Raw genomic sequence first — 24,490 nt, 5'->3', positions numbered from 1 at the left:
CCCAGAAGGCCAATCGTATCCTGGGCTGCATCCAAAGAAGCGTGGCCAGCAGGTGGAGGGAGGTGATTCTGCCCCTCTGCTCTGCTCTGGTGAGACCCCACCTGCAGTGCTGCGTCCGGCTCTGGAGCCCCCAGCATAAGAAAGACACAGACCTGTTGGAGCGGGTCCAGAAGAGGGCTACGAAAATGATCAGAGGGATGGAACTCCTCTCCTATGAAGAAAGGCTGAGAGAGTTGGGGTTGTTCAGCCTAGAGAAGAGAAGGCTTCGGGGGAGACCTTATTGCAGCCTATTGGTACTTAAAGGGGGCTTATAAGAAAGATGGCGGCAGACTTTTTAGCAGGGCCTGTTGCGACAGGACAAGGGGGAATGGCTTTAAACTAAAGGAGGGTAGACTTAGACTAGATAGAAGGAAGAAATGTTTTACGCTGAGGGTGGTGAGACACTGGCACAGGTTGCCCAGAGAGGTGGTGGATGCCCCATCCCTGGAAACATTCCAGGTCAGGTTGGACGGGGCTCTGAGCAACCTGATCTAGTGGAAGGTGGTCGTGCCCACGGCAGGGGGGTTGGACTAGATGACCTTTAAAGGTCCCTTCCAACCCAAACCATTCTATGATTCTATAGAGAGAATGAAAGATAGCAAAAGAGATTAGCTCACATTATTGGAAAAAACATTGTTGCTCAGCTTCGGTTGTATTTGTTTTAATAAACATACTTTTATGATTTTTAACAAGTGTATAACAAATACGTAAAAGCAGTGAATCCTGTGCTACACAGCAGGTGTTAATTAGCTAGTGGAGTAAAGCACATTTAGAGCAATGAGGAATATTAGCATTGGGAAACATCTTTATTTTCTAATGAAGCTGCATTAGGTTTTGGTGGACATCTTGGCAACTCAAGTATGAAGCGAGCTCTTTTCAGATATATGATCTCTTTAATTTTCTTGAGAATCCATGGAAAGTATTGTCCTGGACTGAAAGGTGACTAGCATTTCAAAGTCAACAGAAGGAGCAGTTGGTCCCCTTTTAAATTTAAAAAAATAGTATTAAAAAATTGAGAGTTGTGAGCCCATCATTTCTTGGAGCACAAGCTGTGGAAATAGGGTGTGTGACTTGTATTGCAAATGCCACATTAACGTGATGATACTGGATACTAATTGATACCAGCAATGGTTGGTACCACTGCTGAGACTAGTGATGTTACTTGACTAGTGGTGTACCATTGCCATGTTGTGTTTACTGTTAAATTCTTTAAATCTCTTTGTGGCCCCTTCAGTGTTGTATCAGTGTTGTATACACAGTTGATGTCTTAAGATCCCTCTTTTAGAGGTATTTGTGCTGTAGTGTCGAACTTTTTAGAAGAGTTTAACTAATGCAGGGTTATGGGAGAGTTCTGAAGGTGCCAGGTGCATTTGAATTGTCTGAACTGTATGTACAACAGATGTACAACCAAATTGTATTATATGTTGTAGAAATGTTTACTCCCTTAAAATAAGTAACCAACCCTCACTTTTCCCCTTCCCCTTCTTCAGACTTCAAATCAGAACAGCTGCTTTGCTGTTGAACCCGAGGATCTTTTCCTTCTTCCTGGAGAAGAACGAGAAGTGACTGTCCTGTTTTTTCCCAAAACCATAACGACTACAGAAAGGTAAGAACTGATTTTATGCTGCCTGTTTTAAACAGAGCTACTTTTGACCTTAAGGTCATGAACAAATTGAAAGTTTTACCTCTAAGGGAAACTTTGACTTCAGTTGTTTTTGTGAGAGTCCTCATTCATTACGAAGTAGATTTTTGCTAGGGTTCACCTGTTCCATAGATTCCCTGCCGCTTTTGCTGTACATAGCTTAATGAGTAGCTAATATTTCCGATCACAGATCAACAGGTGTCCTAAGACTTGTTTAGCGTAAATAAACGGAGTAAGTCCCTGAAGCCCTTTGTGTGGTACTTGTTTATAAAGTACAGCAAAGCTTTAAAATACTTATCTTCAGCAGCCCCTTCAGTTGCTTCCCTCTTCTTCACTCCGCTGAGACAAGGGAAATGTTATTTCTATTTTACATACGAAAAAACTCAAGCAGAGATCAGGATCAAAAGTATTCATTAATTTTGCCTGCCATAATCAAATAAAAATTCGGCTGTAAATCCTGTACAACAGTAATGTACGTTCCATTTGCAGATGTAAACATTCATATTTTTGCACATTAACACCTGTCGAACCTCATTCTGCAAAATAGACTTGATTGGTAAAAAATGATCATTCTGGTGTCATTTAAGAATTTTTTGGCAATGGCAGGGGTCAGACTCGTTTCTCCAGAGCAGCTTTTCCTCTTTTGTTACATGTTTTCCAGTTTCTGCTATAATAGAGCAAGAATGGACAAAGGAGTCTGTCCAAAATATGTTCAGCTTCACTATCTAGCTTAACTGGGCCTACCCAGTGCATTAAATTAGACAATGAGAAGTTCTGCGCTAATGGCAGTGTGATCCTAATGGATAGGCACGCAAAGTGATTAATCTTTGCTTTCCTGTGGCTTTATGCATAACTGCTTTGCTTTACAGGCTCAAGGTACTCAGTAGGGTTGGAAACTTTGCAGTCCACTTGCAAATGCTGCCAAAAGATTAATAAACTAACTAAAGCAGTAACAAGAGTTCATGTTCCCTACTGATGGGATGCTGGGCTCTGTCAGTAGGCATCACAGGAATTCAATGACAGCTAGAGTGGAGGTTCTTGAGTTTCATTCCTGGCTCTAAGTGGATCTGTGCTATAGCAAATGCTTCAGCCTATTCTTTAAAAGCTTGATTTCCTTCCTGCCCTATGCCTTTTTTTCTAGGTTGTTTTTTTCTGTTTTGTTTTTCTGATTGTTTTTTCTCTCATTCCCTGTATTGTTGGTTAGATACTTCCAATCTCCATTTCCTTCCCTATGTACTTTAGCCTTTTGTTTTATTTCTCTGTTGGCTTCTGTCCCCCTTAATTAGACAGCACTTTCTTTTTTGTGGTTCCTCTTCTGTTTGGTTTTTTTTGTGTGTGTCTAGTTTCTTCTCTGTTTTCTTTGCTAGTTAGGTCCAGCTTTCCTATTCAGTATTAGCCCATTTCTTTCTACTTCATTATTTGAATCGGTACTCCTGATGCTCTCTCGTTCATCTATTTCTCTGCTCTGCCTGAAGAAGGCAGTAGTCATCTGCACTGTGCTTGTGTCCTATAGGGTAGAGGCCATATCATGAAAAGCCAGCTGTAGGTGATCTGGTTCCCTGCCTGTGGGCCCAGTGTTCTTTCTCACAGCAATCCCAGGAAACAAAGTGAGGAAGAAATCTTGGGTTTGTGGCTTAGAACACTACCGTTGTTAACAGGACTCAGTTTAATTTTAACACTCCTGGGTATCTCACACTTGTAAAACTTAATTGAAGTTTCACAGGTATTTCAAAAGGCATCTCTTTAATGTATGTAGAAATAGCCAGACTTTGTATCTCTCCGAAATTAGTCTGTCAAAATGATCAGAAGTTAGCATGGGCAAAAAATAATTTGCCTAGCTGTAGTCTCTGAAATATCTACCTGAACCATTTCCAGATGAAATACTTCAGAAGATTGCTTGAGTTACATGTGGCCTGCATACTTACAAACCAAAGGATTTAAATCTTGCTATGCCTAAAGCTGGCCTTTGTCATAAAATAAAAAAAAGTATTTGTATTCTCCCCTTAAGAAGGTAGTTTAAAAAGGCCTATCTATAATTTTTTTGTTCAGTTATGTTGTGTTTTCATCAGCTAATCTTGTTCTGTGGTGGGATTTAAATTTATTTATTTATTTCTGAAGTACTTTGAAAATCCTTGTGCTGCCATCTGGGCCTCAGTATGAAGTGGTGATAAAAGGTGAGGTGGAGTCTGAGGAAAACAGACCTGTGTCTACAGCTGCTGGCTGCTCAAACATCCCACCCATTCTGTCCAACAAGCAGTTCATTGCCTGGGGAGGAGTAACACTTGGAGCATCAGTGTAAGTATAAGCTGGGCAGCCGTTCATATAGAATATAATGTTAAGTATTTTATATTGCACTTATTTGAAGTAAAACTTCCTTACTGTCCCTATTCATGTTAATAATCCACAGGTGATAAACTAAGCTGTTTTGTGACTCAAGTGAGAGAAGCAGTATATTACAATTATTTTTTTTTTTTGTGCAAGAAATTTTTGGAAACAAACTGTGATCTTCTTTGAGCTTTTTGTATTCTTCAGGACTCTTTAGCTATCGTTACAATAATATCTGATTCTGTAAGATTAGTGTGTTATTTAAGTAGAAATGTAGTGGAAAGTATTTTCCAAGGAAGTTGATGGAAAAATTCTGTTTGTTCTTTTGACACCTACCTCTTGCTAGAAATAAATCTCTATGCTTGTTTTTCTTCAATTCATCCATTAAGACTAGAAGAATCCAGTCTGGTAATGGAGTTTGACCATCCAAATAGCACAGGCTGTTGAACTTCCCTGAATTAATTTATTTGAATTTGAATGTGTTCCAATGTGAAAACTTTTAGTGATGGAGAATCCATTGTATCCCGAATTATGATTACTTTATCCTTCAGACTAGTTCTTGTCTGAACTTTCTTAGTTTCAAGTTTACAGCCTCAGTTTTCCATGATTTAGTGAAACTGTTCATAATTGTCTAGATATACTTTGCTTCTTTTGTATGTAAAAGCTGCAAGTTTCGCAGATCTCTGGACTTTTAGTAAGTATTACTTTAGGGACTAATCCACTGTTTTAATACTGAACTTTTTGAGTAATCTAATAATATTCCTGGTTGTTTAAATGTGATCCATGTTTGTAGCCAAGAACCGTTTCTGATAGCTATATTCCTGTTTTTCTGTTTTGTTAAGATAGTTTATTTCTAACATAGTAGTTTTGGCTGTTTGGTGTTTGGGAATAACTTTCTCTTCCCTGTATGCTGCTACCATTTTATTTTCTGTTCCTCCTAAAAACAGTTTTGATTCACCATTGGTTTTAGGAAGCTGAAATTATTCTTAAAATTTTTGTTCCAACAGAGTACAAAACAGTGTCTGCCACTGAAAACTGGGGAGAGGCTTTGCTCTCTCTCCATTCTCCTCTTTGATTCTAACTGCATGATCCTTCCTTTGTTTTTACCAGTTTTAGGGCTTGTCACATCCTTCTGTGATTTTTTTTTTTTTTTTTGACTTGTTAAAATGACAAAGACACTCACTGTTCTTGCTGGAGAGGTTTCCTTCCTCTGACAAGGAAGGATCTGAGCACCAGAAGCCTGGTCAATGCCAGGATATATCAGAGAAAAAAAATTTACTTTTTGGTCAACCTGATGCTGCCAAGTGGCCATAATTTTCTGTGGTACTATCATGTTGAAAAGTACATGAAAAGGAAAAGTTACCCTTAGCTTAGTTCTTTACAACTGTTCCAGTGAATCTGGGCCAGACTACTCACAAGATTCTGTTTCTGCATAACTAAGTGGCTCTGGATAATCTAATTATAACTGTGTCTTAAAGTGGTTTTTTAAGGAATTTTTATATTGATGTGACTGCCGCTTGCTTTAAGAAGTTTAAGCTGTTAAGTACAATACTGGAACTTCAGAAAAGCTGTATATATATATATTTTGAGGTTGTTTTGCTGTATGAGGATTGATGTGTAATGTATAATATTGTAAGATCTGTAGGTTTGAGAATACAGAAGTAACTTTCTAGCTAATGTATTCTGTTGTAGCAAGTGGTGATTTTTTTTTTTTTACGAAATGACTTTAAAATTGACTCTCCCATTTTCAGTGTTTCCATGAATACACATATGCAGTTAATTTACATTTGCTGTAAAATATAATTAAACTTTGTATTTTTCAGCCAGCAGAAGTTAACTCTAAGAAATGACTCTCCATCTGTGACCCAGCATTTAAGACTGTTGATAAGAGGCCAGGATCAAGACTGCTTTCAGGTAACTGTCATGAAAATTTTTCTTTAGTGTTTATGACAACTATCAGGATACGTTTAATAAAAATGTCTTTGTCCTGAAGGGTTGTTCCTTTATAAATGTCAGTGACTAAGCAGGCTGTGTGAGTATTTGCTCTGAGACTGCCAGGATGGACATGGTAGGAGAACTTAAGCTACACAGGCACCTTACGAACCTGAGCTGAAACTATAACAGTGCTGCAACAAATTGGAACTCAGTTTACAGCTCTTGACCCTGTAGCACAACAGAGTCAATACCTGGTGGAGTAAACAGTCAGTGGCACTTCTTGCAGGAGGGATTCCAGGCCTCACTCTAAGGGGCTTAGTGTACATGAGGGAATTAGCTTTCAGGAATTACCATAACTAGAGGGCTTTTTTTTGTTACATAGTCCACATACATTTATATCCCCTTTTTAAACTCAGAATTTCAGATCTGATAATCTAAAATCTTCAACTGAGAGGGAATTAATGTAGTGCTGGTTAAGTTCAGCCTCACTGTATTGTGGGTTGAAAGCAAAAAAACTCTGGTCTAAACTGAGAGGCATCGATATGCTCATTGTGGGAATATAAAGAATCTTGAACTTGGTCTTTTCTGTTGCATATTAAGTATTGCAACCTTAAATATGTGCCATTGTCAACTGAGTTAAGCCAGGTTTTGAAGAAGTTAATTTTGGATTACTAGTGAAGTCACTCTTATTACTATATGTTTTTCCTATTGTAGTCACTCACTTCTGATGTCTTCATTTTTATAGCTGCAAAGTATATTCGGATCAGAAGAACGCTTAAGTAGTAATTGGGAACTCAAAATCCGTCCCAAAGAAGATACTAACATATACTTGATGTTTGCACCTACTCGTATAACTTGCTTCTTTGCAAAGCTGGAAATCAAACAGCTGGGGATTCGATCACAGCCAGGAATTAAGTTTACTGTAAGAGTCCCAACCTAACTTGTAATAATTTTAAACATACGTTTTTCATAATTATTTTAAATCTAGCACTGAATAGCTGTTTCTATTGAAAAGTTGAAACTTTTCAAGATATTCACTATGCAGATCTGTATACTTGTTAAAGGTTGTGTGGGCATTAAATTTTACGGTTTGAACATGAGCCTCAATTTTGCATGCTCTTTTTCCCCTTGTGAAGGAAGAAGACAGATTTTTATGTACTATATTAAAAGTAGCCCAAGATTTTAACTCTAGAACTGTCAAAAAATCTGAATGTGTCTTGTTTTATAGGTAGGCCTTAAATTAATTTTCAGTAAAACTTGAAACAGGTTGAATAAACTTAGGCTTTTTCATTTCTTGCAAAGTCTTTTCAGTTCACGTTTTAAGCATTTTCATTTGTCTTTCTGTAACTCTTTATATAGCTTACCATAGTTGTACAGAAGTTTTAGTAAGAAGCTTGCTTTCATTTGAAATACTATTTTTTTGTGATTCCTTCCTCCCCCTTTCCCCCCATGCCCCTAGATACCGTTATCTGGATATGGAGGAACAAGCCATATAACTTTAGAAAATGTTAAAAAGCTGTCAGATAGTTACATGGTAACACTGGATGGATTATTGCCTGCAAGATTAAGGAAAGCTTCCTTCCACATAAGAAATACAGGTTCTCGGGCTGCCTATGTTAAAGCACTGTGCTTTGCAAACCTACGGACAAAAAGAGTTATGGATCCTCAGGTAATGATGGTATCTCCAGAGAAGTTTGTACTAAGAGAAGGAACACATGAAGTAAGTATAATACCTGATTTTGAACAAGTTTTATTAATTTAAATTAAAATAAATGTGATCAATGAGAATGTTTCTGACTAGTTCTTTATTAAAATCTCACTTAACTTGTCTAAAATCCTGTTTCACTTATATTGCAGTAATTTGTGGACTCATATTCCAAACACTAGTACTAACAATAAGATGGGTTTTTTTTCCTGAGTATGTTGTCTATTTATTTTATCAGGTGATTACTATAACATGGAATCCAATGGAAAAGGAAAAGAACTTCCATAAAACAAACACATTGGTATCAACAGTATGTTTTTTTTGTGGAGATGAAGTTTCTAGGCAGCAGTATCGTAGGTAAGATGTACTTTGCTATTGTAACAGAGACAGATGTTTAATAAAAAGTTAAACTAGAGTTGTGTGCTACCACGAGTATGGTTTTAACATGCTTCCAAAACCAGCAAGAACAAACCAAAAGACAGTGATGATATGGAGAGATCTAGTAAGTCTTACATCTGGTTTTGTTTATTTGTGGTTTTGTTTACATACTGTAGCTACAATCCTAATTAAGGATTTTATTTGCTTTCTACATTCTTGAATTTGAGTGTGTTTGGGTTTTGGGGAAAATTTTTGCTTATTTGACTCGGAAGAGAGTCGTGTTCTATCTTGGTATCTCTCTTTCCAATACGTATGTAGATTTAAAGAAAAGGCTTATGAAAGGAGTAGTACTGAAATTCAGTACTATTAAGTTTTGAACGAGATTTGCATCTTGGTTTGCTGAATTCTGTTGATGAAGACAGTGTTTGAGTAGATGTGTATGTGAGAGAAATAACATCCACATATGCTTGTAACACACTAAGGAAATTTGTAGAATATATCTTACCGAGCTTAGAAGCTATGTTATTCTGCATTTCAATTTACATAACTCAAATGCACAAAAATGGCATACTCTGCTTTTAATGACATAAGTGGCACTTTTGACTTGTGCTGTGTATGGTGTATAGTAATAATGCAAAACGTTAAGAATAGGCAGAGCACTAAGGTGCTGATGATCATCATTCACTGCAAAATTTCAGAATGGCAGTATTTCACTATTACTTTTAAATATGATTGCCTGAAACTTCATGAAAGTCATTGTATTTTTTTAATCCAAATAAAGTATTAAACATAGCTGAATTTAACCGTATGACCTTGAATAAAAAAGCTCATGGAATAGCTGCATTTGTGACCTTCTTGATAGAAAATCGGCTTACCTTAGAAGATGCTTGTTACTGATTTTTGTATGAACTCTTTTGTCTGAGGCAATGCTGTCTACCAATGAATCCTCCTCAAAGGGCAAAAATACTTAGGGAAAAGCTTTGATCTACTGATCAACAGAAAACCCATTAAGAAGCTTGATGCACCTATATAGGTAGTGTTGGAAACTTTTATTCAGACTCTGGACATTGGTATGTGAGTTAAATTATTTGTTGCTGATTTTGTTAGTCAGCAGGCATGGCATTTCGTTCTTGAACATGGTGGTCTAGTTGGCTTTTTCTTGGTGGGAGCTTCTCTGAAGTCTCCCTTGATAATTTGAAAGAGATGCTTATTTCTTGAAATGACTGAGTACTGTAAGCCAGTCAAACCCCATTCTGTAATTGTGTACTAGAATGAGAACATGATTTGGGACTTAGGGGCAGGAAGGTGAAATGAGTAATCTGCCTAGACTGCCAACTTGTGGCTCAAGTTCTTTACTCCAAAAATATACATAGTCAGCAGCCTGGTAAGTAGGTTAGACCTGAGAGTTAGTAGTGCTGAGGTATTCTTTCCACCTCCACGGCTCTGACCCTATCTGAGTGCCAGGTTTCCTCTTACTGACCTGTAGCTTCCCATTTTTCCAAGGACTATTTATATCCCTATGCCTCCCAGTCTTTTCTGTCTTGTTGGCAGTCATGCTCCTTGGCTCCATGTTCCTGCTGTTGGCTGGCACCTGCTGCCACTCTGCCATTGACTAGTCAATTTTTCCCCTCAAAAGGCTTTCACTCATGACCAAAATAGCATTCTCCTGCTTCCTGTGGTGATTGAAAAAATCACTCAGCTGCCTGATGTACTTATCAGAAATCTAGGTAGGTGTGACTGACAGCAGAGAACAAGTATCTTGGAAAGACAAGTGTATGGTAGCCATTATTTCAGTGATTCCTTTTACTGTGCAGCAATAAAACAGGTATTCCTTTAACCATTTTAAGATTATGAAAAGATTTCTATTCTAAATGAATGCTCACAGATTTGAGCTTGGTGTATTCGAGAAATAATGAAGTCAAACTTATGCTGCATTCTTACCAATCTTATCAATCTTTTCAAATTGTTGTTTCTAATACTTTGTGTAATTTAATGACTCTTGTTTCTTTATCTCTTTAACAGAGCTATGATGTATAAACCTGAGGTAGAAAACCACATAATCCCAGAAAACAGCTTATTGAGAAACATTGTATTTGATGAAGAATTTCAAGGGGAGCAGCTTGTGACAGAAGGTAAACCTATGACTTGTTAAAAGAAAGATGTAATACTTGTTTTTGGATGGGAAAATGTGCTTTTAGGGTTGAATACTAGTTATTTTTCCACTGTTTCTTTTTTCATAAATGTAGAAGCAAAATTCTCAATTTGGACAGATGTACTGGGTTTGTGTGGCAAGGTTTTGGTGGTGGTGGTGGGGTGTGGCTACAGGAGTGGCTTTTGTGAGAAGCTGATAGAAGCTTCTCCCATGTCTGATAAAGCCAATGCCAGCCGGCTCCAAGATGGACCCACTGCTGGTCAAGGCCGAGCCCATCAGCGATGGTGATAGAGCCTCTGTGATAACATATTTAAGAAGGGGAAAACAAACCTGCACAACTGCAGCCGGAGAGAGGAGTGAGAATATGTGAGAGAAACAACTCTGCAGCCACCAAAGTCAGTGAAGAACGAGGCGCAGGAGGTGCTCCAGGCGCCAGAGCAGAGATTCCCCTGCAGCCTGTGGTGAAGACCATGGTGAGGCAGGCTGTCCACCTGCAGCCCATGGAGGTCCAGGGTGGAGCAGATATCCACCTGGAGCCCGTGGAGGACCTCACACCAGAGCAGGTGGATGTGCCCAAAGGAAGCTGTGACCCCATGGGAAGCCCACGCTGGAGCAGGCTCCTGGCAGGACCTGTGGCCCCGTGGAGAGAGGAGCCCACGCTGGTGGGCTTTGTTGGCAGGACTTGTGACCCCATGGGGGACCCATGCTGGAGCAGTCTGTTCCTGAAGGACTGCACCCCATGGAATGGACCCACGCTGGAGCAGTTTGTGAAGAACTGCAGCCTGTGGGAAGGACTCACGTTGGAGAAGTTCATGGAGGACTGTCTCCCGTGGGAGGGTCCCCATGCTAGAGCAGGGGAAGACTGTGAGGAGGAAGGAGTGGCAGAGACGTGTGATGCACTGACTGCAACCCCCACTCCCTGTCCCTCTGCCCCACTGGTGGGGAAGGGGTAGAGAAAATCGGGAGTGAAGTTGAGCCCGGGAAGAAGGGAGGGGTGGGGGGAAGGTGTTTTAAGATTTAGATTTTATTTCTCATTACCCTACCAGATTTTATTTCTCATTACCATTTGATTTGCAATAAATTAAATTAATCTTTCCCCAAGTCGACTCTGTTTTGCCTGTGACGGTAATTGGTGAATGATCTCTCCCTGTCCTTACCTCGACCCACGAGCCTTTCATTATATTTCTCTCTCCCCTGTCCAGCTGAGGAGGGGAGCGATCGAGCGGCTTTGGTGGGCATCTGGCATCCAGCCAGGGTCAACCCAACACAATGGAACTTGGCTTTCTTTCATTCAATACCTGTCTATCTAAACAATTTACTGTACTTTTCTCCTAGCAAAATGAAACCCCAGTCTATGAATGTTATAGCATTAAAAATGCTCAGTTTATTTGGAGAATATTTGCCTTATTTTTAATAATTGAGAGATTCAGTTTCTCGTACACAGATATATCTTATATTTGAAAATTGAGTGGCATACAAGTTTGCTGACATTAAAATATATAATTCCCCTTCCTAAATTAAATAACTTCATATTTTTTTGTAGTTGTGTAAGGAAGCAATTTATTAAAGAATGCAGTATATTGTGAAGGTGTCCTTAAAAGAAAAACAAAAACAACACCCCCCACCCCCAAACCACCAAAATACCAAATAAACCAACACTACCTGCCCCCCGGCCCCCACCTAACTGTTCAATCCCATAAGTGTCATGAACAATTTTACTGTCAAACACTATTTCTTGAGCTAGTTATATTCACATATGGAAAGATTTTACTGTTCTAAGGCTACTACACCTGAATAAATGTTGTAGACTGATTCTTTCCCCATCTTTCCCTGTAGATTGTATGTTGTCTTTACTTGGGAAAGTAAAGATTGTTGATCGTTCATCTTGGTTGAGGTGAAATCCTAGTGAAGATAAGATACTTTGGTTCTGGAGTATGCTCTGAAGTTGTTAAGCCAGTGTTAGAACCTAGACATCCTTGATTATCTCTTATTGCCTTATTGCTAGAGTTTTGCTAATGGTAGCTTAATTTTTTTTTTCCCCTGTAGAAAACAAGGCCTACCTCTTGCATCTTAATGTTTTTCTGTCTCTTTTTGAGAGCATACTTTCCTGAATTTGTGAAATATAGCTTATTGTTTCCTATTTGGTCACAATTGTTTTATTTACTCAAACTTATTTATCTTGGACATAAAAGATCCTTGCCCTCTTACGTACTACTTTCTGTACTCAATCAATAAATTTGAGGTGAAGACCATTGTTATAAAAAAGCTAGGAGACAGATTTGTATAACACTGCAAATATGCCTTCAAGGAGGGGTGCTGGAAGAGTAGCTCTTAGAAAAGTAAATTAGGTTATTCTTACTTGTTTTAACAATGATACAAACTTCAAGCCCTTCCTTACCCTCTTGTCACCCAGTGATGTCCAGTGTGAATAGTTCAATCTTATTTTACACAGATTAGTGTTCACTGACTTTTCAGTGGGAATATCCACAGTTTTTTTTGTTACATGTTCTCATAAGTCAAATACTTTGCAGGAACTAATAGTAGTACCTAGAATTAAGAAATCTGATTTTTTTTTTCCTCATTTCGTGTAAGATGCTATCTTTTAGGTGAAAAGTAAGTTATTTTTTCAACATCTAAATTTTTTTTTTTACTTTTTGGCCTTTTAAACAAAAGACTGTTAAAGAGATGATGCTGAAAAAAAGCTCAAAGAATAGAATGTCTTGGCTATAAGGATTGCTTTTCATGTGAAGTTGGATCCCTAGAGTGTTTTGGTCTCCATTCCTCATTGCCTTAATCCACAGAGGTATTTGAAAAACCTATTAAGAAATTACATACTAACGTTAGTGTTTGAAATAGTGTGGTGACAGTTTTTCACCAATCTGCTCACTTGATGCATCAGTGTGTTATGGTCCAGGGACCAGCAGCTGGGGGGATCCCCGTTGTACGTGTGTATGTTCCCAGTAATGAGCCTTCATCCTGATCAGCCAGAGAGGGGAACAGGATGAGGCCATCGGTGCTATTTGTGTTTGTGTGAGTGCTGAGTGTTTCTGTCTGTGTGGCTGGCTCTGTGTGTGCGTATGTGTGTGGGGTGCGTGGGGGTGCTTCCTGGGAGCACATGCTCAGCCTTGCTTCTGGTTGGACCTGTGGCAGCCCTCACCTCTATCAGGCTACCAGATGCAGTTACTCCCTAACACTAATGTGGTTTGCTGCACTAACAGAACATCTTTTACATACTGAATGTTTCTAATTGCTAAGGTATGCTTCAGTTACTAATTGAACAGAGACAGTGGTTGTTGATATTTAACATCTAGCAACTTTTTATTCTAAAGCAGTCTGAAACGTTTTGTGACTGCTGTACTTGGGTCGTCAAAAGGAATTTGGTTTCCAATGCATATTAGCATTTTGTCTGCATGTGGATGTATTGTTAAAGAGGAGGGAAGGAATTCTCATCAAATATTCTTCACAAGATCCTCTTGCGCATTTCTAGGTATCATATGATGTACTTCACTGTATTTTATAGGATCAGCCTTTGTATAAAACGGTTTCTGTCTGTTGTGATTGTGAAGATGGCACCATCATGCTGTTTGCATGCAGTGATTTGGGTCTGACACTTGGGTCTGGAATTGTGTGCACTGTGGCCTTGGCATTCAAAGTTATCTTAATGATATCATAAACTGGCCATTTCGGTATTTTTAAGTTGGTGAAAATGAGATAGGCGGTAAGAGTTAAATATTTGAATGGGATATTTGAAAATTGGAATTTCCTGAACTGAATGGAATTCAGTTGGGGGATGGGGGAGGGAATAAAAGAAACTTAGAGTAGAAATAATGGTCATCTTAAAGAAAACACATTTTCATACTCAATTTTGTTATAGATATGACAGAATAAATAAATAATTTCTTCCAAAAAACACATTCTGCTAGACTTCCTTTTGCAAAACTTAGCTTTGTTAACAAGTTTCTGATGGCATGTAGATTCTAACTAAAAAACACTGCTACAACAGATGCTGCTCTCTTATCTGTAGCTGAGTTGTAGAAGCTATATATAAATGTTAATAATTGTCCCTGGTATCTACTACACAGCAAATAAAATAATGGTTGGATCAAATGTATCCTGTGTGAGAAGTATTCACTTCTTCATGCTGTCTATTCAACATGAAATGGCTCAAAGCAAAGGAGAAAACTTTGACTTATTAAACATTTTGATGAAACAGTTTATTATTTTTAAATCATACTCTTACATTCCTGGTATAATGAATTAAATAATGAAGTGTTAGATTGACTAGACTGAGTAATTGAAAAATAACTTCTCTGAAGTTGAATCTCTTTCTGTGAAGCCTTAGGTATGTATTAGTCTTATTTGTCAGGGTAAAAAAAGTAAAACTTACCTTTAATTTGGCGTAGAATCAGATTAGTGTGTACTATTTGTATAAAGGTGGAAAATATCTTATAATTAAAAAGTTAAAATTGGTGTGTCTTTAGATTTATATGTTACATCTCACGCTAATGTTGATTTACGCCTGATAACTGAACTTGTAGTAAGTAATTTATTGAATCATCGAGGATATGTTAGCCAACAGATTATTAACTAGATCTATATCCTAAATCTCTGTTGTGTGATTTCTGAGTATTATAGATTTGTTCTTATTAGAATTGCTCTATTACTCTCATTTTTAGTATGTGATATCCCACGGGGGACAAACGATATCCATCTTTTCTACGCAAATATGCGAAAGGTTATCCTTTCTGTGGTTGGATATTCCACTTTTGATCGGGATGGATTTCAGCAGTCTCCTGGACGTCATTTGGAATCGGACAGGTAATGTAACTATAAGGCTACCTGTCAAATAAGGCCTAACTGAAGTGCATCTCCTTTCATCGAAAATTTTAATGTCAGTGATGAAAATTGACTTGATTTACAACTGAAAGAGCTGGCTCTAATGAGAATGACTCCAGTGAATATCTAGATGGCTCCTCTCACTTTTTCTCTATATAGTCTGTTTAAACTGTTATGATAACTTTCAAACTATTCCCTCAACTGACACCATTAACTTTATCTGCAACTTCCTATTCTTCATCTGAAGAAACTGGTTTTTTTCCCATAGGCACTTCAAAAGTGCATTTGTTGTTGTAGTCCTAACAGGACTATAACCATTTCGTTCCTTGTAATGAATTTTTGACGTCTGGGATGGCAATAGAGACATCTTAGGAAGACTTAGCGGCCTTTTCCTTGTCCAGCCCGTATGCCAGCATTTCAATGTAGTGTGTACTATACTCATCAAAAGAATGATCAGTGCTGAGGCTACCCCCACCCCCATCACTCCTTCGAATGAAGTGGTCCATTACTGGGAGGATTTCTTTGGAGGAGGCAAAGACCTGGTCTTAAAATGGACCCTTAAAATGGACCTGTCACTTTTATTTAGACAGGTTGCTGTAGCATTTGGAGCCCTGAAAAGGGAAAGAAATGTCCAAACCCTATACAAGTCCTACTTAATAAGATAGCGTAACATAAAAACAAATTAAAGATGGGTTAACTTTAACACTATAAGGAATATATTTGCATAGGTTGTTTCTTGAGTCTTCATGTTTTTTCTTCTCAAGATCCTGTTACATAGGTGAAGAAAGGGTCCTACCTAGTCCTGTTGTGTTTAACATCTACATGCGTAGATGTTGTCTTGGAATTCCTTGTACCTGTTGAACTCTAGATGCTGAACACTTTGGGACACTTGACAGATTTGTTGGCTGGCAAGGTGTTTGTCAGGCATAGTGGGATTGCGAAGCTAGAGGTTGGAAACAAATATCTGCAGCAGCAAGCAGGACATTTCTCTTATTTGGTGGCTGTTGTTTGTTTTTTCCACTCGATAGCCTTATCAGTTCTTCTAGACTTGAATTTATTCCCTGGCTAAGCATCATGAGGATCTTCATTTTCTGAGTAGACTGTAATTCTTAGAAGAGATCTGAGCGTGTTAACTACTAATCTGACTGTTAGTAAATTCCATGTCAAGGAATTATGTGAATCAGTTGCCTTCCTGGTTCCATAGCTATCTTAAGGGATGAATTCTCACAGTTATTAGTTCAGCTGTCCTGAGCTGAGTCAGGATTCTCAGAAGCCTTAAAAGTAGGAGTAGAAATAATAGGAAGAAGAGCTGTATGTTTGCACAGCTGTATGTTTGTTTTGTATGGAGCAAAAGTTATCTATTTTTTCTTTAATTGTTGATTTCTGCTTTTATTTTAGTATTTAAAATCAAACTTGTTGTGAGTTAAGCTTTTAACTTAAGAAAATATGCTGAATCCTAAAATAACAACTTCCTAGCTTTCATATATGAGCTTATCTGCTGTGTATTTTGCAAGCAAAGATGTGAAATGCTAGGCTATGAAGATGATGAAGGGATTGGAGCATCTGTCTTGCAAGGAGGGACTAAGAGCTGGGTTTGAAGGCTTCAGCAGGGGGAGGATCTTATCGATGTGTATAAATACCTGATAGGGAAGTAGAGAAGAGGAAGGCAGAGTCTTCCCAGTGGTGTCCAGTGACAGGACAAGAGACAATGGACACAAACTGAAATGCAAGAAACTCAATTTAAGCATGAGAAAAAAACTTTTTTTTTTTTTTTCTGGTGAGGGTGGTCAGAAACTGGAACAGGTTGCCCAGAGAGGCTGTAAAGTCTGTGGAGAAATTCAAAACCTGACTGGACAGTGTCCAGAATAACCTGCTGTAGCTGACCCTTCATTGAGCAGGGGTGTTGCACTAGGTGATCTCCAGAGGTCCCTCCTGACCTCCAGCATTCTGTGAAACACAACTTGCATTGCCTTATTTCTCTCTGCAGTACTTTCTTAATCTGAATAAAATATGTATAGAGAAAGCATTTTGCTTTATTATCACCTGAAGATAATTATTTATTTTAGTACCTTCCATTCTAAATGGTACCTTCTACTTCTAAACATTCTGTGAAAAAGCTGTGTCATGATATAGCTGCTGAATTAATTTTTTCTTAATAATGGAGAATTGAATTAAATTGAAGGCCCATGTAAAGAACACTGTATTTCAGTATTAAATTTTGATAAATACTAAAAGTAGGCTATTATAATTACTCATAAGTTATTTTTATTACTATTTTTGCTTAATGCAATCTTATTTTCAGATTTGAGAATGCTGTCAGACATATCAATGCAACTTTGGATGTTCTTCCTGTTAAAGGACCTCAGGGTCCTCCAGTACCTGTAAAAACTGATGACCTGGTTCAGAATAAATCAGACACTCAACAGACTTGGGCTGTTAAACCTGAGTACTTGACTTTGATGTCTCCTTCTATTAGTGAGTATTTTTTGAAGTTAATAAAATAACCATTCTAGTATTAAAATAACTGTACTGTATACTATGTTTGTAATTATATTGTGATTGTAAATGTGGCTTGGCAAATAATATTGCTGCAGTAGTTTTACATCTAAACAGTAAACTTGGTTTGAACACAGTTTTGGTTAAATTGTCAGAGATAGTGTGCCCTGTGTGTGTAGATATAACATGCCCTACATACCTATGAAGATTTTAAAGCATTGTGAAGGTAAAAATAGGGCAGAGAATGCTTTATCTTAATTGATGCATCTCTGAATGTTGGGCACTTTTGTGAATTTTTGTACATATTAGCTTCTTATAGCTTTTTTTTAAATATTACAGGTGGAACAGCAGATACTGGACATGTACAAATTGTCAACAATTCTAATAGGATGTTGGCATTTGAGCTTTCATGGCCAGCTCACTGCCTTACTATAACCCCACAGCATGGAGTTATTGAACCAGAGTAAGTTTCTTTTCATGTGTGAAAGTGTGGTGAGGCTTTGGAGGAATTTATTTTTAGTTAGTTTAGGAATTTAGTTAATTTAGGAATTTTAGTTAGTTTTTAGGAATTTATTTTAGTTTGGTTAGACGATACCCTGGAACTAGCTATTTTAGTTAGTTCCAAGGTATAATCTTTTTGTCAGCTAACACACAAATCTAGCTTTTATATTTTAGGACCTTATCCTTTTGTAGTTCTGTATAGAGGGAATGTTCTTCTGTCACCTACAAAGTTAGCTGGAGGCCAAGAATTTTCTGTGCCTGGAAATACTATTATTATTGCATAATTTTCCAAGAACTGGATGGTCAACAAAGCTGAAGCTTTAAAAATTTCCTTTCACAATAGTTTTTTGTTTAAAAATGACCTGTGTGTTTAAAAACAAAAAGGAGTTCTCCCCTGCCCCCCACAGCAAACAAACAAAACCGAAAATAACAGTTCTTACAGAATGCTTCTCTTCTGGGGACTTAGCATTTTCTTTTGCAAATGTGCTGATATTCATCAGAAGTTGATTGTGTTTTGTTTTTGTTTTGGGGTTGTTTTTGTATTCTGACAAAATTGTTTTTTGCCACTCAACCTTTGGCTTCTCAATACATGTAGGTATGAAAAGAATGACAAGCCAGTGTCAGGTCACCTGTCTTAATTAGCAGTATTTTGGAACAGTAGTCTTAATATCACTGCACGTGTGTGTGAGACTTCTCACAAATGTCAGCAGAGTCTTTCACAATAAAATGCTTGAAAGTTGTGACCAGCTCTTACTTCTAAATTTATGGGTTTTTTATGGTCAGTTCAGAAAGGCTTTTAAGATGCTGTTATTTAACTATTCTCATCTTCCAAAAAAAAAAAAAAGTCTCATGTTCCACAAAAAAATAGGTTTTGCTTTCTGAGTTTTATTTAAGTAGTTGCTTTAACTGTGTAGATGTTTGCCTGAACAGGTACTTTCTTTTCAGTCCTGCATCACTGTGCAAGTTGTGATACATTTAAACACTTAATTCCGCGTTCATGTGTATGTAAATTCTTGGATATACTGCTGGGGAATTTTCATCACTAGTGAGAACAAAATAAAGAGGATTCTCTGGAAGGGCTAGGATATCTGCCACTCCTTGCAGATTCAGTCAGTGCCAAGAACAGTGGTTTCAAAAAGAGATAACAATGAACAACTTTCCAGAAGCTGTGAAAGTAAGGACATCTCAAGTGTCTCATACCCTAGACTCAGGACTGTCTGTGGAATGATTTCTTAAAAAGGGGGAATTGAAGGGCTTCTGCAAGCAATTTTCTTGCACTGCATAATTTTAAAATGTGTTCCCTTCACTGGAAAACAATGAGCTGAAACCTCACATGTTGGATCCAAGTAAGTAGTCTGGATCAAGAACAGAGGCCTGCAAGTAGGAAACAGATCCATGAGAACAGCTGACTTAAGCACAGCAAGGAGTGCTTGCCCAGTTTTCTACTTTTTATGACCATCTCCCTGCAGTGCCAAGAGCAGTCATCCTGTCAGGACAGGAGCCAGCCAGAATCTTTCATACTACGCACTGCGATGGCTGGAGCTGACAGAATTCTTGAACTGATTTAGGCCACGAAAAGAGAAGGTCTGATTTCTCAGTGATGGTGAAAGAAGGTCCTAAGATCAAGGACTGTGTCATGCTAGAGCAAGCAGAGCACTCCCTGTTTCATTTTGACTAAACCCCTTAAGTTGCATGGAATGAGCTAAAGGCAACCTCTAACCTGCCTGAATGTGGAATAATAAAGTCCTGAGTCCCTACTGAATTTGGTAGAATTCCAAGAGATTTTCTCGTGGAGGTGAATTGAAACTAGCCTCTGGCATGTTGCTGTGCCTCAGTGTTGGGAGTATTGGTAAGTGCTGTGAAAGGAATTGCACTTTTGGAGCAGGGACTGTTGGAATCTCCAAAGGCTGCAAGAGCCACCTTTGGAAAGTGTTTCTTCCCTAGGCTCTGCTCCTTTCCGTGGCAATGAAGGTACTGAGAGGTAGTGTCTTTAGGTTGAATATGACTTTTCTGAGAGACATGTGGTTTGTGACTCCACGCAAGTTGGATTTGCATGAGAAGTTTGCAGTAAATGTCTTCCACAAGCTGGTAGGAGCAAAGACAGTGGAATGGTTTGTGGTAACAGATAGTGTGTGTACTTAGTAAATCACACTCTCACGAACGCAGCTCGTACATGAGAGAGAGAACCATGAGTGAAAAGATTCTGAAAACTGCTGAGATTCAAAAAACCCCCCACAATTCTTTAAGGAAATATCAGTATCCTGATTTAATATTGTAAGGCCATTAACATCTGTTAGTTGAAGTTTGTAGAGATGGTCATTTTGTGACAAGGATTATGGAACTGACTTTCCTATGGGGACTGATCTTGTTCCTACACTGAACTTTTCAAATGCAAAGTGCTGTGCTAATGACCTGTTAAGCTAATTCTTCAGGTGTAGCTTGAGTGCTTTTGCTAACATACAACCAATGACCTTTACTTCAGTGATTTTGTACTCATTTTTTAAATACTTCAGTGCTTTCTCCCCTCCTTTAAATGTCTCTAGTATAGAACATGGAACATTGTAAATCAGAATTTATGGTCTCACTGGTCAAATTACTGTGTGATGCCATAGCTGCTTCAAGTGAGTTTAGACTCTTCAGTGTCCCCTACTAGAAAGCACTGATAACATTGAAAGGCTTTTCTTTTTTCCCAAGATCAGTTCTGCATAGGAGGAAGGAAAGCAAGCTGCTTTTCTAAAACTAGAATTAGTTTAAAAGATTCTTGAAATGCAATTTGTGTGCGGTATACTTTGTTTGAACAGTACAATTCCCTTGTTGACTAGTATTGAAGCTTATTTTTTCCTGAAACATGTAGTTACATGTCTGCTTTACATGGCCTGACCAGTTGTATATGTTAACAACAGATAAGACTTACTTTTTCCCTATGACCCCTTATACAATCATCAATGACAAGTTTATTAAATGTGTTAGTGTTAAGTTTCTGACAACTAAAGCTTGATAATGTATTGGATATCTGAATACCTTAAATTTAACTATCTCTAGATCATCTTTACTTACCTGCTATCTTAAAAGTACATCTTTTCTTTGGGGGGCCTAGTGAGATCTGTGGTAGATACTCATTCTAATGTGAGGATCATGCTAATTTTTTTTTCTTTTATTAGGAGCAGTACACTAATTCTGGTGAGTCCTAATCCATCACTTGCCACAAAGCTTTCATTAATTCCTTGGAGTGGCCTAATCTATATCCATTGTGATAACGGACAAAAGGTATGTGGCTTACTTGAGAGTTGAGATTGCAACTGTTTATTTTACTTTGTTGGATAAGGTCTAGTAACATTGCTAAAACTTTTCAGGTATGAGACAGCAGTTCTGTCAACTTCCATTATTCTCTCTAATTTGTAAAGTTCTCTCTAAAAAAAAAAGAATAAATGTGGTTGAGATGCTGTTCTGCAAACTGAGATTCTTAGTTCATTAATCTCTGAAGAAAAAATACTATGATGTGAACGCTTAGACTGAATTGCCAACAAAATTGCATCTGTACACCCACCACTGTTTTACGCATAATTTTCTAAAATGCTAAATATATATATGTACACATGCATATATAAAAGTAGCCTATGTAATATTTTAAAAGAAGTTAAAGGAGGTTATTGGACAAGTCACCATAGCTCCTTTTGAGCTCCCTTAAGGTAAACTTAACCTTCTGGCCAACAAGTCTGTGATAAAGAATGTCTAGAACAGGTTCTTGCTCTTCATGCATTTTAATCCAAGACTTTTCCCTGATTAAATTAAGGCATATGAATAAAATTTATGAAGCCAGCAGTTTCTTCTTTCATCAGTGTAAAAGCAGAAAGACTCCTTGGTAATCTCCCCCCCCAAAATAGACACCTGTCTTTTATTTTTACAGTCAGTATGTATTTTGGGTTAATTGTAACATTGCATGAAGAGAGAAGTAAAAGACACTGAAAGGATAAAATGGCATATCTACTTTCCTTCTCGATGGAGGAAGGTGAGGTATGATACAGAATTGGAAACTGTCTTAAAAAAAAACCCAAACAAACAGGGAGGTTGTTGAAAAGAGTGAGTTGAGAAGGAAATGGAGACTGTGCACGTATTGAACTATATTATGTTCTACAGTACGAGAAAAGGATTTAAGAGAAGAAACCTACTAGGACAAAAGTAGAGAATGTAGCAAAACCAATCAAATTGTAAGAGATCTGGTAGTTGATAATGCTTTTGCCATTTCTTTGCTACCTAGCCAATTAAGCAAAAAGTATGCTAAGTTTTTACTAGCATTAACTGAAGTTTTTTTAGAAGTGCTAGTTATGTAGCAGAAGTGAACACAAAGCTCGTTCTGTGAGGCAGCCCTGTTCCCGTTCTCTGCAAGCAGAGAATATTGTAGGAGTTGTCAATTAAATTTAAGTAGATTAAATTTATTTCTATTTAATTAAAATGTCTAGATAACAAATTTCCAGTAAATTTTCCTGTTCTCCTAAATTAAACTTGTCCTAAAATCTTTGAACTTTGTGAACTGAAGTTAGAGAATACCTGGTGATTTAATGTATGAGACTCTTCCTTTGTTGGAACATAAAGCTGAAAGGAAATAGAGCTGAATAGTTTGACTTGTTAATATATCAGTATTCACTATCTAAATCTTTCTTTTTCTCCAAATTGTGCAAAAGTTTATTAAAGTGCAAATTCGAGAGGCAGTCGCACAGAGTGTGTCTGGAGCAGACTTTCCATCTAGAAAACGTGATATATTTACTCCGCAGTCTGAAAGTCCTACTGTTCATGTGGCAAAGCCTCTCTCAGTGCTCCCTCTAACAAAAATGGAAATAAAGAACAGAACCATTGTTTTCCCTAAAACAAGACCTGGCCAAAGCTCAGGTAATATTGCTTACTTAGTAAATGCAACATCTGTAGTATCTTGTGTTCAGAGGTTTTGTTTACTGTATTGCATGTTTGGGAACTTGAATGCCTTGACTTCGTTTTTGTTCTTTTAGCCTGATAAGTGCAGTTGACCAGTTCCCCTCTTCTGACTGTAGTTTGAAATGTTACTCCTTGTGATGGAACTTTTTTCAGAAGTCTTTTTTGTTTGTTTGCTTGGTTGGGTTTTTTTTCTTTCTTCTTATGCAGCATAGCCACACTTTTTCCCACAGACAGGTTTGCATACAGACAGGTAAGTTGCCAATTTTTTAAGCAACTATGATGAATGCAACCATACTGTGCCTGGGCAAAGAGGGCACTATGAGGTTACTGTCTTTTGTTGATGTTCTTTTGGGTCAATGCACTTTTGCAGTAGACTCATTCTCCTCATCTGTGTAGATGTCCCTAAGATGTGAGATAAATCTATCTGCGTGTAGCAGAGAAATAAATGTTCTACATAGTAGTTACAATGTTACATGTAGTTCTGACATAGAAATATCAGCTATGACTCTGGCTATCCTTGTCTTGTACTTAATGATTGAGGAGGACACTGCTGATAATGGAGTCTCAAATCCTCAGTCTGTACTTCTGATGCCGGTAATACTTAAAATTCTCCAAATCACTGTATGAAACTGTCATTCTGTTATCTAAATACCAGATTTTTTGGTAGTGCTTAGTTTTCTTTTCTAGGTAATGAGATTTTTTTTTTTAATGATTCACTGATGCTACATATTTATTTAACAGACTAGAACTTTCAAGGCTTAATTTCTCAATCATATCTGGTTTTTTTGCCACACTTATGAAAGAGGAATATAATATAATACTCCTTTCCTATTTTTATAAATGTCCCACATAATATATATGTAGCTAAACTTCCTGAAGTGCTACTCTAGACCGAGATGATCTTATAAATGTCCTGTTGATTCTTGGCAAGAGGCACATTTCAAGGTGTGAAACATGCTTATTGATACTGTCAAAGTTGGGATTTTCTGATAACGTCAGTAGTTATTCTCCTTTCTGCAAGTCAAGCATAAGCTTTTCTGTTGAGGCTTCATTTTTTTATATAGATACACACACACATAATATACGTTCTATATATATGTGTGTGTATATATGTATGCTGAGTAACAAATCCATACCAGGATGAGAACAGATTTTATTTGATGCAACTTTATTTGATTGGTCCCAAACTAGAATACTGTCAGTGTTTTTCCCTGAACAGTCAAATAGTATCTTGGGAGGGAGTTGGGTATCTTGTGGGTTTTTCTGATATTTTTTTTGTATACTGATATGTGAAGGTATCTGCCAAAAAATCTGAATGCAATAAACTGAGACAGATGGAGGTCACATAGATCTTTCTGCTGTTTGTCATGTTCTGGATTTATAAGAAGCTGACTTCCTACTACCAGCAATACATTCACATAGCATTCTTTGATATGCTTCAGGTTCTTTTAGAGGATTATCTGTTATTGTTTTAGGGTTATTGGGGGTGAGATTTAGGTCTCACTTTGTTTCTTGTAAGCATCTTTAATATGATTCTTCACTAGAAGACTTT

General features: G+C 37.6%; 1 protein-coding gene across 1 annotated transcript in view; it reads left to right on the top strand.

Annotated features, from left to right (window-relative positions):
• Positions 1 to 24,490, top strand: part of CEP192 (centrosomal protein 192kDa) — a 90,305-nt gene that overhangs the window by 51,783 nt on the left and 14,032 nt on the right. Inside the window, exons 25-36 of the mRNA XM_009318524.1 lie at positions 1,530 to 1,645; positions 3,800 to 3,976; positions 5,830 to 5,920; positions 6,687 to 6,863; positions 7,401 to 7,661; positions 7,885 to 8,003; positions 10,047 to 10,156; positions 14,853 to 14,994; positions 17,315 to 17,487; positions 17,848 to 17,971; positions 21,171 to 21,276; positions 22,692 to 22,896. Of these exons, the coding sequence (XP_009316799.1) occupies positions 1,530 to 1,645; positions 3,800 to 3,976; positions 5,830 to 5,920; positions 6,687 to 6,863; positions 7,401 to 7,661; positions 7,885 to 8,003; positions 10,047 to 10,156; positions 14,853 to 14,994; positions 17,315 to 17,487; positions 17,848 to 17,971; positions 21,171 to 21,276; positions 22,692 to 22,896 (1,801 nt within the window). The remainder of the gene's footprint in view (positions 1 to 1,529; positions 1,646 to 3,799; positions 3,977 to 5,829; positions 5,921 to 6,686; positions 6,864 to 7,400; positions 7,662 to 7,884; positions 8,004 to 10,046; positions 10,157 to 14,852; positions 14,995 to 17,314; positions 17,488 to 17,847; positions 17,972 to 21,170; positions 21,277 to 22,691; positions 22,897 to 24,490) is intronic.

This window comes from Pygoscelis adeliae, unplaced genomic scaffold (assembly GCF_000699105.1).
Source record: "Pygoscelis adeliae isolate BGI_AS28 unplaced genomic scaffold, ASM69910v1 Scaffold42, whole genome shotgun sequence".
Classification (NCBI taxonomy): Eukaryota; Metazoa; Chordata; class Aves; order Sphenisciformes; family Spheniscidae; genus Pygoscelis; species Pygoscelis adeliae.
Note: the sequence above shows the minus strand (reverse complement) of the source record. Positions and strands in the feature narration are given on the sequence as shown.